Source organism: Neopelma chrysocephalum, unplaced genomic scaffold (genome assembly GCF_003984885.1).
Source record: "Neopelma chrysocephalum unplaced genomic scaffold, ASM398488v2 Primary Assembly neopelma1_26, whole genome shotgun sequence".
Taxonomy (NCBI): domain Eukaryota; kingdom Metazoa; phylum Chordata; class Aves; order Passeriformes; family Pipridae; genus Neopelma; species Neopelma chrysocephalum.
This window is the reverse complement of record NW_020897695.1, coordinates 28640788-28652976: the sequence shown is the minus strand read 5'-3', so window position 1 is coordinate 28652976 and position 12189 is coordinate 28640788. Positions and strand designations below refer to the sequence as shown.

The following is a 12189-nucleotide window of genomic DNA, read 5'->3' as shown; positions in this document are numbered from 1 at the left end:
ATTTATAATCCACAAAATTACTATACACTAGCATACCCTTATACAATATTAAGTATAGCAGTAGTTTTTTAAAGCAAAATTCAACAATTCAGGGTTTTTTTTTAAATTAATTTCTGATACAAAGTTAAGACACCAGACTCTCTGTTATTGGTAGAAACACAGGAGATAATGATTACAATTTTGGAATATGCCAATTCTTGTACTATGAGACAGTGTATAATATTAAAGCTTCCTGAGGTTTCATATGGACAGTTTATTTCTGATAGAAATTAATAAAAACTTAAATACAGACTCTATAAGGCAATGCAAATTCAGACATCCTGCCTCACTTGAGCACACCTGCACATCGAGATTACTCATATATACAGTTCTTGAGCATGACAGCTGGATCAGGATTACATAAGGTAGTGCAGAACTCCTCCACATTTTTCTGACATTCTGTTCAAAAAGGTGCAATTCTTGGAGAAAACAAGCTTTCAAAAATATATTTGTTTTTTGAATGAATATTGAAAAATATTTAATGGCTTAATATCAAACCAGTAAATTTATTCTGCACAAGCAGCATAAGCAAGGTAGGTAACAGAGATTATAGAACAGACTTTGGCAAGTACAGAGTGGTATCATTTGAGCAATCTATTTGGAAAAGATAAAAAAATTAATCTACTTACTAGTTGTCACACCACCACCATCATTAAGAGCAATTATATGGAAGGAAACCAGGATGAAAGCCAGACTTCTATTTGTCCTGAGCACAAAAGGGAAAAAAAAAAAAAGAAAATTAGTTTTTTCTCCCATTCATTTTAGATTTAAATGTATGTTACCTCTTTCCACCAGAACCTGTTGTAGCTTTTTTGATCTGTGCATCAGAAACACCAAATCAGAAAAAATAAGTAACATTTTTTTGACAGGAATTAGTCCCTTAATGTTAAAAGGCTATGGGACTGAATGAAGGGGATGAATTTTTGAGTACAAAGGCAATTTTATGATAAAAAATACTAAATACTGTCTAAGGTTGAAATATCAGAAAATGATAGACCACTCTTTGTCTACCTCTGCCAGAACCATCTTAGAGTACATAGATAAACCCAGCTGCCTGCAGGTTGCCAAAGGAATTTTCTTTACTTAGAGTTGGATCCTGTGGATAGCCACCTGTTAATAACCCAGAGTCTGCAAAAGAAAAAAAAAAGACAATTTTCACAACTAAATAGTATGAAAGATATTTTTCTTTTTTTATTTAATTTAATTATATTGAATATATCACTCAAGAAATAGTCTTGCAAAACCAAGTTAGAAATGCTAAGGCTTAAATTTTAAAAGAACCCTTTTTTCTGTGTATACAGGGATTATCTTATGCCTCCTTTCCAGGAGTACTAAGTATAAGCAACATTTTGCTTAATACAAGACATTCTGAATTTAATAGCATGTAACAACTTACTTAAAGGTCTTTAAAAACAACCCAAATTTAATTCAATGCACAATGGTTTTGTAGCTCTGTCTTATCAATGATGCTAAAGTCTGGGTGACATCATGTTGTGGAAGTGGGCAGAAATATTGCTTCATTCTTGATACTATGTGGGCTTCTGCTGAACTGTCTTCGTGCAGCTGTTTGCTCTTTCATAGAGATGGCAGGAAAAGATGAGCTGAACGTTAGAGGGGTGGTAGTGATAAGGTCGAAGGACAAGGCAGGGGAAGGTGAGAACAAGCAGGAAGGAGAACACAGATGTCTGGGAGGGAGAGTAAGGGGCGGAAGAGAGGAATACGTTAAAAAGTGCAGTGGTCCAAAGAAGTGGGGCGCTCCTTCCCTAATCTGCCTGCAGGGAGAAAGGCTCGGCCCTGTCAGAGAGATGGCTGCAGGCACCCCGGAGCTTCTGCTCCCCTCCGCTGGCTCTCCTCTTGGGCTCCCCTTCCTGAGGTGGCCTTCACGCAGCTGCAGCTCATGCATATGCAATCTGCTGCTACATATGCAGCAGACCGGTAATTCCTCTTCAACCTTGTGGCTATGTTGCTTTTCACTTTGCAGAAAAGGCTTACCAAAACGGCTTTTAAAATCAACTAAAAGCTTTTCTTATATGAAGCTGTTAAAAAACAAAAAACCCCAACCAAACAAAAAAACCCAACAAAACAAAACAAAAGTTTACTAAATCTTATAGGATTGAATAGGGGGTGCAATTCTCCTTTTAAGTAAATGTAAACAATGTATTTTCCAAGTTTCCTTTTTTAGTATTATTTTTAAAGGAGCTTTTTGAACTTGTGTTATTCTTAGAGAACAAGTTTAAACTTAAAAAAGTCACCAAAGTGGATAAAGAATAGAAGGTATTATCATATTTTCTTATTAAAAATCACTGGAGAGATGTTTCTGCCTTCCCAAACCAAGCATTTCCATATAAGTGATAAATATCTGAATTAATATAAATATGTATATGCAAATGGCTTTTTACCTACTTATTGTATTAAATGAGTGAGAAATGTCTTGGCATTCTCATAACAGAAGCACTGGGTGTCTATGTGAAGGCTTGTATTCAAGTAAAATCCAAGTGAATATACAGTCTTGAAGGAAGCGATACCATACAACTTTAGGCAACAGATTTTCACTCCTAAGTAAATAATATCCTCCATAAAACACTTCCCAGTAATAAAAGTTCTTCTCCACAAAGCTATCGGAGAGAGTTCAAAGCATTTATGAATCACGTTAAATAAAATTATGCTGTGAATTGGAGTGATGCAATTGTACAAAGGAGTTTTCCTCTCACAAACAGGACTAAGAAGGAGGGCCCACTTTCATGTCTCAGTTTACACCTCTGATCCTTAAGCATGCTCTTCTTTGATCATGAATATCTGTTATGACTATTTTTAAAGCTATGGCTTTTTTTCCCCCCCTAATGGCAACTATCTCATCTACTTCATTTTCTTTGGATCAAAATAGGCAATAGAAAGGTGGTGGGGAACGTGTTCTTTAGCAGCACACCTCTGCTCTCTTGGCCTTGTCATTTGCAGTTCAAGAAGGCTAAAATAACTCCAATACACTCATTTGAAATGCAGAGCAAAACGCCAGGGGAAAACGTGTTATGGAGGTGAATGTTGGTCGCAGACAGGAAAACACTCAGAAGTAATACAGGGGTTTTTTCAAGGTAAATAAGATGCCACCTCTCCCCACTCTGTGGATGCCTACCATGGCGTGACGAGGCCCTCGGTCGGCGGCGGGGGGTCGCGGAGAGCCGCGTGATGCCCGGCACATCCGCTGCGGGCGGTGCGCGGCCGCGGAGCTCCCACCGCGCATCCCCTGCAAGAGGGGTGGTGCACAGCGCCGTGGGGGTGTCTGCTCAGGTAACAGCTTGGAATCAACGCGCGTTTTAATTAACCCTCACTCCCCAGCGGCGGGCTGAGCTTGCCGGCTCCCCGTGACTGGGGGTAAAAAGCGACTGAGGGAGCTGCGGGGGCTTCTCGATGCGCACCGTCAAGGCAGGGGAAGGCTCCGCGCCTGCAAGGGCACGCAGGAACACGCTCACGGGAGGGAACGTCTGCTCCCGAGAGCTCCGCCGGAGCAGGCTGCAAAGCATTTCCCACAGCCTACAGAGCTGGGGGTGTGGAAAAGATCAGCTGCAAGGGCTGCAGTTAAAGAAGCCTGAGCACTCGTAATCCTCAGTTTAAAACAGAAGAAGGGGGGAAAGATTCTGCTACTGTGCTAAATCTGAGTGCCCTTAAGATATTTTAACCGATGGGGACTGCAGGCTGATTCACACATAAAACCTGGAATCAATCGTAGATTCATAGAACGTTTTGGGTCAGAAGGAACCTTAAAGATCATCTGGTTCCAACCCCCCTTCCATGGGCGGAGATACCACCCACTAGATCATGTTGCTCAGGGCCCCATTCAACCTTGTCTTGAACAGTTCCAGGGATGGGAATCCTGGGATCAATGCTTGTGGAGCCCAGTCGTGCAGTAGATTTGTCCGGAGTGTTGTCGCTGAACAAGCTCTCTTGCTCCACGTGCAAGGCAAACTGCAGGTCCCCGTGTGTGAAAATGGTGTTATCAGCGCCCGTGCCCCTAATTTCCACAATGGGGTTTAGCATCAATCGCACACTGTTCCGGCGGCGTACAGGTGACTGCGTGGGCACTGATCCAAACCTACCGAGTTTCAGTCAGAAAGTTGCAGCGTTATACTGCTTGGTAAAACCATAGGGAAAAAATAATTAAAAAAATAATAATCGCGGGTTCGCTAGCTCCGCGTTTTCCCACGTCTGGCAGAAGAGGCTCAGCGCTGCCACCTCGCGTCCCGTGCCTCATCCCCGGCCTCATGGAGCCTGCAGGAAATAGAATGGAGTTTCAAGGCTTTTTAAGTTGTAAAACACGGAGAGGTCTTGCCAATGCTCTTAAAACTTCATTTTTTAGACGGAAGCTGAGGGCTCTCGCTTTACATTTAGGCTTAAAAGTTTGGGGAGCTGGAAGGTACTTTCAGTCCAGCACTGGAGGATTAGGGGTGGAAGCAATTAACTTTGAGGAAACAGCTAAGAAATTGTAGTAAAATGCTTTTATAGAGTTTCACATCTTGTTCTCACACTTGCTTTATTAAGCAGCTCTAAATAGCACTTTTGTACAGTTTTCTTTCAGGAAATAATACTCTTCTGACCATCCCACATAAACACTTTTTCAACCAAGATTAAATTGATGTGGCTGCTTTCATTAAGAAAAGACTTAACTCCTCACCTGGAGATAAATTTTATTCATGGCAGTCAAGACCTTGCAGAACATAACACAGCCAAGTGAAAAGCTTCTCTAAAGCTTTTTCTTTCTATGTCTGCCTATCAGTTTAGTTTTTATTTGTTCTGCTTTAACCGGTGTCTAGAAACATGAGAATATTTTACTTGCTTTGTAGTTTAAACAAATTGATATTTATATGTAAAATACAACAGTTGGGTGTTGAAATCCTGCTAGATACTGTGCTGACAGGTGGGGCAGCCAGAAGCTACTGACTGCTCCCAGTCTCAGTTTTTCATGCTGCTGCACATGAATACCAAGAGTGTAAGCAAAAGCCAGTGGTTATTCCTGATACCAAACCCACTGTGAGCCTCCATTTCTGTAGATGGTGCTGGTATAGGGTAGAACAGATTTGATCGTAGCTTTGGGGCTGCAGGGGAAAAACATAGTGTGATTTACTACTTACGAAGTGTAAAGGTGAGAAACTCCACTGATGTCACTGGGTGTCGTCATCCTAGTGGAAAGCAGTATTTTATCCAATGCTGACCAGAGGCTGTATGAGGAACCCATGTATTATTTTTGCAAGCAAACCAATAATTTAGCTTGTATCTTTGTAAACAGTCTCAATAAATGTAGGTGACCTACCAGGGAGGTATTGGGAATTCAGGATTTTTCTCTGCACTTCATGACAGTGTACTTTGAGTCCAGTGTGAGATCTTAATATTCAAAACCTGTTCTCAAGCCAGCTAGAAACTCTGCTAAAGAATCCTACAATAAATTTTCTTGCAAAAATATGTAACTTATTTTTAGACCTGTCTGAGACATTTTAGCTGTTTCCAACGATTATTTTGCTTCTGATTTAAAACGTGTTTTTAAATGGTGTTGTGTGGAACAAAAATTTTCACAGCTGTTTTGCCTAACAGCTTTTGTGGTTCCTGGCCAGATGAATGATGTGAGGAATCTTTGGGGAGTAACACTGCTGTTATGGTCTTACTGTCCCCTTTACCTGGATGTGAGGTGGGTTTTTTTGGTTTTGAGGTTTTTTGTTGTTTTTTTCTTTTTTTATGCCACGGGGCCTTAAAGGGTGGTGCACAGCGCCTAGCATTGCTGCCTTGCTTTTCTTCACCACTAATCATGGCAGAGGTGTACATGAGATGAAACAGCAATCCCCGAAAACCACCTTGCGCCCCAGGAAGGGCCCCGGAGAGGGGGTAGGCCAGCTCGGCAGAGCGCATTGGGACACGGACAGCAGCACCTCCGCCCCGGAGGCTGGTACCTGCCTGCCGGCCGAGCACCGCTTTTCCCCCCCGCAGCCCCTCCCTCTCTCTGGGGAACCGGCGGGGTCGGGCTGGGCCCCCCCAGCCGCAGCCTCTCCCCGAGGTCGGGCGTCGCGGCGGGACCGCGGAGTGAGGGAGCGGCAGCCAGCGAAGCGCAGGGGAGGAGGGCGGAGGGTAAAAAGGCGATAAGGGCAACACCTCTTCCTCTCGTCGCGCCGGGGAATTTGGGATGGGTGGCAGCGGCTAATTAGCGCTGTGACCGGCCCGAGGCCGCGAGCTCCGCGGGAGGTGTCAGCCGGCTGTGCCGTCCCACCCCCGGCGCCGCTCCGCTCCAGCTTCAGCTCCGTGGCGGAGGGGGCGTGACGGCCGCGCTTCGCGGGCTCTTCCCGAGGGGTGACGACCCCTCCGGACACTCCGTGTGTAGGCGCGGGGACGGGCATGCGGCGCCCTCCGGAACCCCCGGGCAACGCTGCCCGCTGGGCGTGCGGCGGCTCCGGGGCGGCAGGAACACCCTCCCGGCCCTTTGTGCGGGCAGGTGTCCCCGCTCACCGCCCCGCAGACACCGCGCGCGGGGACGGCACCGCTTAATTCCCTTCTCTCCCGTTTTTGGGGTTTTTTTATGATTTGTGTTATAATGATTTTTGCTGATTTCCTAATTTTTTCCCCGGTAAAGGAAGGCAAGGGGAAGGGGAGGGAGGGGAAGGGAGGGGGAGGGAGGAGCGCGGCCGGGGGCGGGGGCCGGGGGCGGGGGTCGCGGGCACGTGCGCGGCGAGGCGCGGGGCGGCGCGCGGAGCTGCCCTCCTGCCCCTTTTAAAAAGTTCGCCCCGCCGCCGGGAATGAGGTCAGCGCGGGCGCTTCCCATTGCACGCGGCCATTATTACCGCGCCGCACCGGCCGCCAATCCCGGTGAGGCGGGCGGGGCTTGGCACGCGGAGGGCGTTGGATACAGCGCGCGATTGGCCGCGGGGCGGGCTGCGAAAGGATAAAGCGGCGCGGGGCGGGCGCGGGGTCCGCTCTCAGCTGCGGCCGGCGGAGCGCGGTGTGCGGGGGGCGCGGGGCAGCGCCCGGCGGGCGAGCGCGGGGGGCGGCGGCGGCTCCGCGGGGCTCCGCGGGCGCGGAGCAGCAGCAGAACCACCACCACCACCGGCGGCGGCGGCGGAGGAGGAGGACGGGACTGGGCGCCCAGCTCGCCGCTCTCTTCCTGCCGGGGACGTACACACTCGTTCATGCACGAGCGCTTTTTTATTTTCCTTTTTTTACGTCGATTTTTTAAATTATTGCTGGGTTTTCCTTCTTTTTTTTTTTTTAATTATTTCTTTATCCTGAGGGGTTTCCTTTTTGCTCTGTGCCTCGCCAGCTGCCAAATCCAACCTGCACAAACTCTTGGCCGCTGACCCCGCCGCCGCCACCACGCGTCCTGGAGCCGGGATTTTCGGGGCTTCGGGGGCGCGCCGCCTCCCCCCTCCCCCGCGGCGGTGCACGCTGGCCGTGCCCAGCGCTGAGAGACTTTCGGCGGCAGGCGTGCCGCTCTCCTGAAACATCGGGGGCAGGCGGAGCGCACTTGTGAACTGGACCAGCTGCTTCGGGGAGGGGGGAGACCAGATGTGGTGAGGAAAAAAAGCAGACCGACACCCCCCTCCAAAAAAAAAAAAACAAACCAAAAAGCCAAAAAACCCAAACCACACCGAGAAAAAAAAAAAGCAAACTTGGACGGGCGGCTCGCGGCGCTGCTTTTGCAGAAACTCTTGACTGACCGCGAGCGGCACCGCTGCTGCCGCCGCCGCCTCGAGGCGGAGAGGACCGCGCCGCCGGGGACGAGGCGCCGGTGTGGAAGTACAAGTGGTGCGGGGAGCGGGGGCGCGGCCGCGGGGGGCTGCGCCACCCCGGTGCCGCTGTGAGAAGTTGCGCGCCCTGCCCCGCGCCGGAGCGGCGCTGAGCCCCGGCGAGCCCCCCGCCGCCGCCGCCGCGATGGTGCAGCAGACCAACACGGCGGAGAACACGGAGGCGCTGCTGGCCGCCGAGACCTCCGACTCCGGGTCCGGCATCGAGCTGGGCATCGCCTCCTCCCCCACGCCGGGTTCCACCGCCTCCACGGGAGGCAAGGCGGACGATCCGAGCTGGTGCAAGACGCCCAGCGGGCACATTAAGCGGCCCATGAACGCTTTCATGGTGTGGTCGCAGATCGAGCGACGAAAGATCATGGAGCAGTCCCCCGACATGCACAACGCCGAGATCTCCAAGCGCCTGGGCAAGCGCTGGAAGCTGCTCAAGGACAGCGACAAGATCCCCTTCATCCGGGAGGCGGAGCGGCTGCGCCTCAAGCACATGGCGGACTACCCTGACTACAAGTACCGGCCCAGGAAGAAGGTGAAGTCGGGCAACAGCTCCGCCAAGCCCGGCGACAAGGCAGACAAGGGCGGCGGGGGCGGTGCCGGCGGGGGCAGCGCGGGCGGCGGCCCCGGCGGCCCCGCGGCCCCCGCCAAGCCCGCCCCGAAGAAGGGCGGCGGCGGCGGCTCCAAGCCCTCCCCCGCGGGCGGCGGCGGAGCGGGCGCGGGCGGCAAGCCCCACGGCAAGGCGGCGGGCGGCAAGGCCGCCCCCTTCCCCGGGGAGCCGTCGGCCGCGCTGCTGCCGCCCGAGCACCAGGCGCTGTACAAGCCCCGGGGGGCGGCGGGCGCACCCTCGGCACCCGGCAAGCCGCTGGCCGAGAAAAAGCTGAAGCGGGTCTACATCTTCGGGAGCGGGCAGGCGGCGGCCGCCTCCGCCTCCCCCGGCGGCGCCGTGCCCGGCAGCCCCACGCTGAGCAGCTCTGCGGAGGCCGGCGACCCCTTGAGCCTGTACGAGGAGGGGGGCGGCGGCGCGGGCCGGCCCGACGGGGACTGCGGTGGCGTCGCCTGCCCCTCGCCCTCTGGCTCCGGCTCGCCCTCGGATCACCGCAGCTACACCAGCTTGCGCGCCTCTTCTCCGGCCCCCTCGACGGCTCATTCCTCCTCCGCGTCCTCCCACTCCTCCTCCTCTTCTTCCTCCGGCTCTTCTTCGTCGGACGACGAGTTTGAGGACGACCTCTTGGACCTCAACCCGAGCCCCGGCTTTGAGAGCATGTCCCTGGGCAGCTTCAGTTCCTCGGTGCTCGACCGGGACCTGGATTTTAACTTCGAGCCCGGCTCGGGCTCGCATTTTGAGTTCCCGGACTACTGCACGCCGGAGGTAAGTGAGATGATCTCGGGGGACTGGCTGGAGTCCAGCATTTCCAACCTGGTCTTCACTTACTGAGGCGAGCGCCGGCCCCTGCTGGAGGAGACACCGGCTCTCGTGGCTGTCGGCAGGACTCGCCCACCCCGCCGGGCGCTTTTGTGTCTTTTTTCTGTTTTCTTTGGTGTTTGTGTTTTTTTTTCGGTTTTGTTTGTTTGTTTCTGGGAAGGGGCTGTTGAAAGACTGCTTCTTGTACTCGGGGAAAGAGGCGGCGGGATCGGGATCGCCCTCTCCTTGCGGAAACGCCCGCAGTCCCTTTCCTCTGGCTGCAGATGGACCCGCACACACCCCCTCCGAGAGAGAGAGGAGCCTGACGGTGCTTTTTTAGAGACTGGCGGGAGAGAAACGCTGCCTTTTTCCATTTTATATCCTGAAAAGAGAGACAGAGAAAGGGGGAGGGAGGGGGGAACCATACACACCTCTGGGTTCTTTGTTATTGCCCACTTTACACGAATAAAGAGGAGGGGAAGCGGTGCGTTGTGCTGAGCGCACACTGGATGTCTTGAGGATTCGCCCTTTCCTGTGAAAGAGCGATCAGAACTGCTTGGGAAAAAAAAAAAAGGAGAGAAGAAAAAAATCCACCCAAAGCCTTGCAAGGTTCACGTTTGGGGGGGAGAAATCCTGTCTTGGTTTCTTCTGTGGTGAGAGGAGGCGACGATGCTGGGAGGAGGAGAAGGAGGTGGATGGAGCTGGACTGAGTCCTAGTTAACCGGAGAAGATCCAGACTTACACTTGAGAGCTATCTTGGAAATACGGTGGGGGGAAAATAATAATAAACTGAAACGGATTTGCACGTACAGATGAGGTGACAGCAGCGCTTTTCTCAGTCACCTCATGTTATATGTGGAGAGAAAAATAAGGCTGAAACTTCAAGAACACTGAAAACTTCTTTTGAAACAGAGAGCGAATAGGAACAGTTTCTGTCATGATGTGGTACAGGGGAAACGGAGGGCGATGGCTTTTGCAAAAAAAAAACAAAACCCAAACCCGAAAATACAAAAAAAAAAAAAAGTAGTTTTTTTCTTCTTACTCAGAATCGTGATGGTGTTGGATTATTTCACTGGTGGGGTTTAATATAGCATGTTATACTGTCTATCTTTTCAAGATTTCTGTAAGACTGTTGAACAGTTAAAAAAAAAACAAACTAGTGTTAGGATAATATAAAAGCAGATAGATGGCGCTATGTTTGATTCCTACAAAAGATATCACCAGCTTTTTTTCATTCTTAACTCTTTAAAGGATTCAAACGCAACTCAAATCTGTGCTGGACTTTAACAATATGAAATTCAGGACCAAATTTTTTCTCAGAGTATGTATGTGTTTGTTCCTTATAGCTGTAAATGAAAAGACTGTTTTTTCTCACCGATGCTCCATCCTCGTATTGTTTTTTTTCCTTGTAAATGTAATCGGATGCCATTTTATAAGTGGACGTATTTATACTGGCCAAACATTTTTGACTTGTATTTCTTTGTCCTTTTTTGGTAGTTCTTGTTGTTACCCGCACCATTTTTATGTCTCCTTCACTGAAGGGCTAGAGTTTTAACTTTTAATTTTTTATATTTAAATGTAGACTTTTGACACTTTTAAAAACAAAAAGAGAAGAGAGATGAAAACGTTTGATTATTTTCTCAGTGTATTTTTGTAAAAAATATATAAAGGGGGTGTAAATCGGTGTAAATCGCTGTTTGGATTTCCTGATTTTAACAACAGGGCCGCTGGTTAGTATCTCACACGCGTGTGCGCGCTCACGCTCACTCACACTCTCACACACCCACGAATCAGCCCCTATTTTGTCCATGTTTACACTCCAATCTGCAGGCATCTTAAAGTGACAGCATCCCTCACCGCCCCCGCCGCTGCCCGCTCTGCAGCCCCCCGCCTCTTCGCGGAGGGGGCGCGAGGGGACCGGAGGGAAGGGATATACACTATATGCTACCGTTTTGGGGAACCACCTGTCCCCAAATGAAGTAAAGCAACTAGTGCATTTACGTAGAAGGGATCCTGTACCTTTAACTTGTAAACCACATCTTTTGCACTTTTTTTCTAAGCAAAAACGTGCCGTTTAAACCACTGGATCTATCGAAATGCCGGTTTGAGTTCGCGACACTATGTACTGCGTTTTTCATTCTTGTATTTGACTATTTAATCCTTTCTATTTGTCGCTAAATATAATTGTTTTAGTCTCTTATGGCATGATGATAGCATATGTATTCAGGTTTATAGCTGTTGTGTTTAAGATGAAGAAAGTGAAAACATCTTTGTACATTTAAGTCTGTATTATAATAAGCAAAAAAGAAGATTGTGTGTTTATGTATGTTAATATAACATGACAGGCACTAGGACGTCTGCCTAATGAGGTGGTTCCGTTAAGGATTTAACTTTTTTGTTCTTTTTTTGTTCTTTTTTTGGTCATCCATCCTGTGCAATATGCTGTGTAGATTTTTTTTTTTTTTTTTAGTCTAACGATCACCCACAATGCAAGGTGGGGAAAGAAAAAAAAAAAGAAAAAAATCATGCCAGCTAACCATGTCAAGTTCACTGCCTGTCAGATTGTTGATATACCTTCTGTAAATAACCTCTTTTTTTTGGTTTTTTTTTGTTGTTTTTTTTTCCCTTTTTTTTGTTTGTTTTGGCTTTTTATTTGGGTTTTTTTTTGTTTTTTTTTTTTTTCTTCGGGAAGGAAATAAAATCAGCTGGAACTGAACCCTAACACTGGGCTGCTCTTGTCATCATTGCTATGTCCCCAGCCCGCTCCGGGCAGGTGTATCGGAGTCCGACGGCCGGCCCTGCCGGGAGGGGCCAGGGGAGGGAGGGGCGCCCGCGCCGCCGAACCGCCCACCCACCGCCCCCCCGGGCCGGAGCGGGGCCGGGGTGTGGCCGACGCGGGCGGGGGCGGAGGGGCCTGGGCTCCGCGGCTCCAGGGGAAGGGGCGGGAGGACAGCGAGTGTGGGGTTTGCTGCTCCCGAT

At 49.7% G+C, this 12189-nt stretch overlaps 1 protein-coding gene across 1 annotated transcript; it reads left to right on the top strand.

The window, feature by feature from the left end:
• The first annotated feature begins 7099 nt into the window (after window positions 1–7099).
• SOX4 (SRY-box 4) lies at window positions 7100–11714 on the top strand. Its single transcript, XM_027676036.1, has one exon. It carries the CDS (start codon window positions 7942–7944, stop codon window positions 9241–9243), a length of 1302 nt encoding a protein of 433 aa, XP_027531837.1. The 5' UTR covers window positions 7100–7941; the 3' UTR covers window positions 9244–11714.
• Window positions 11715–12189: the final 475 nt, after the last annotated feature.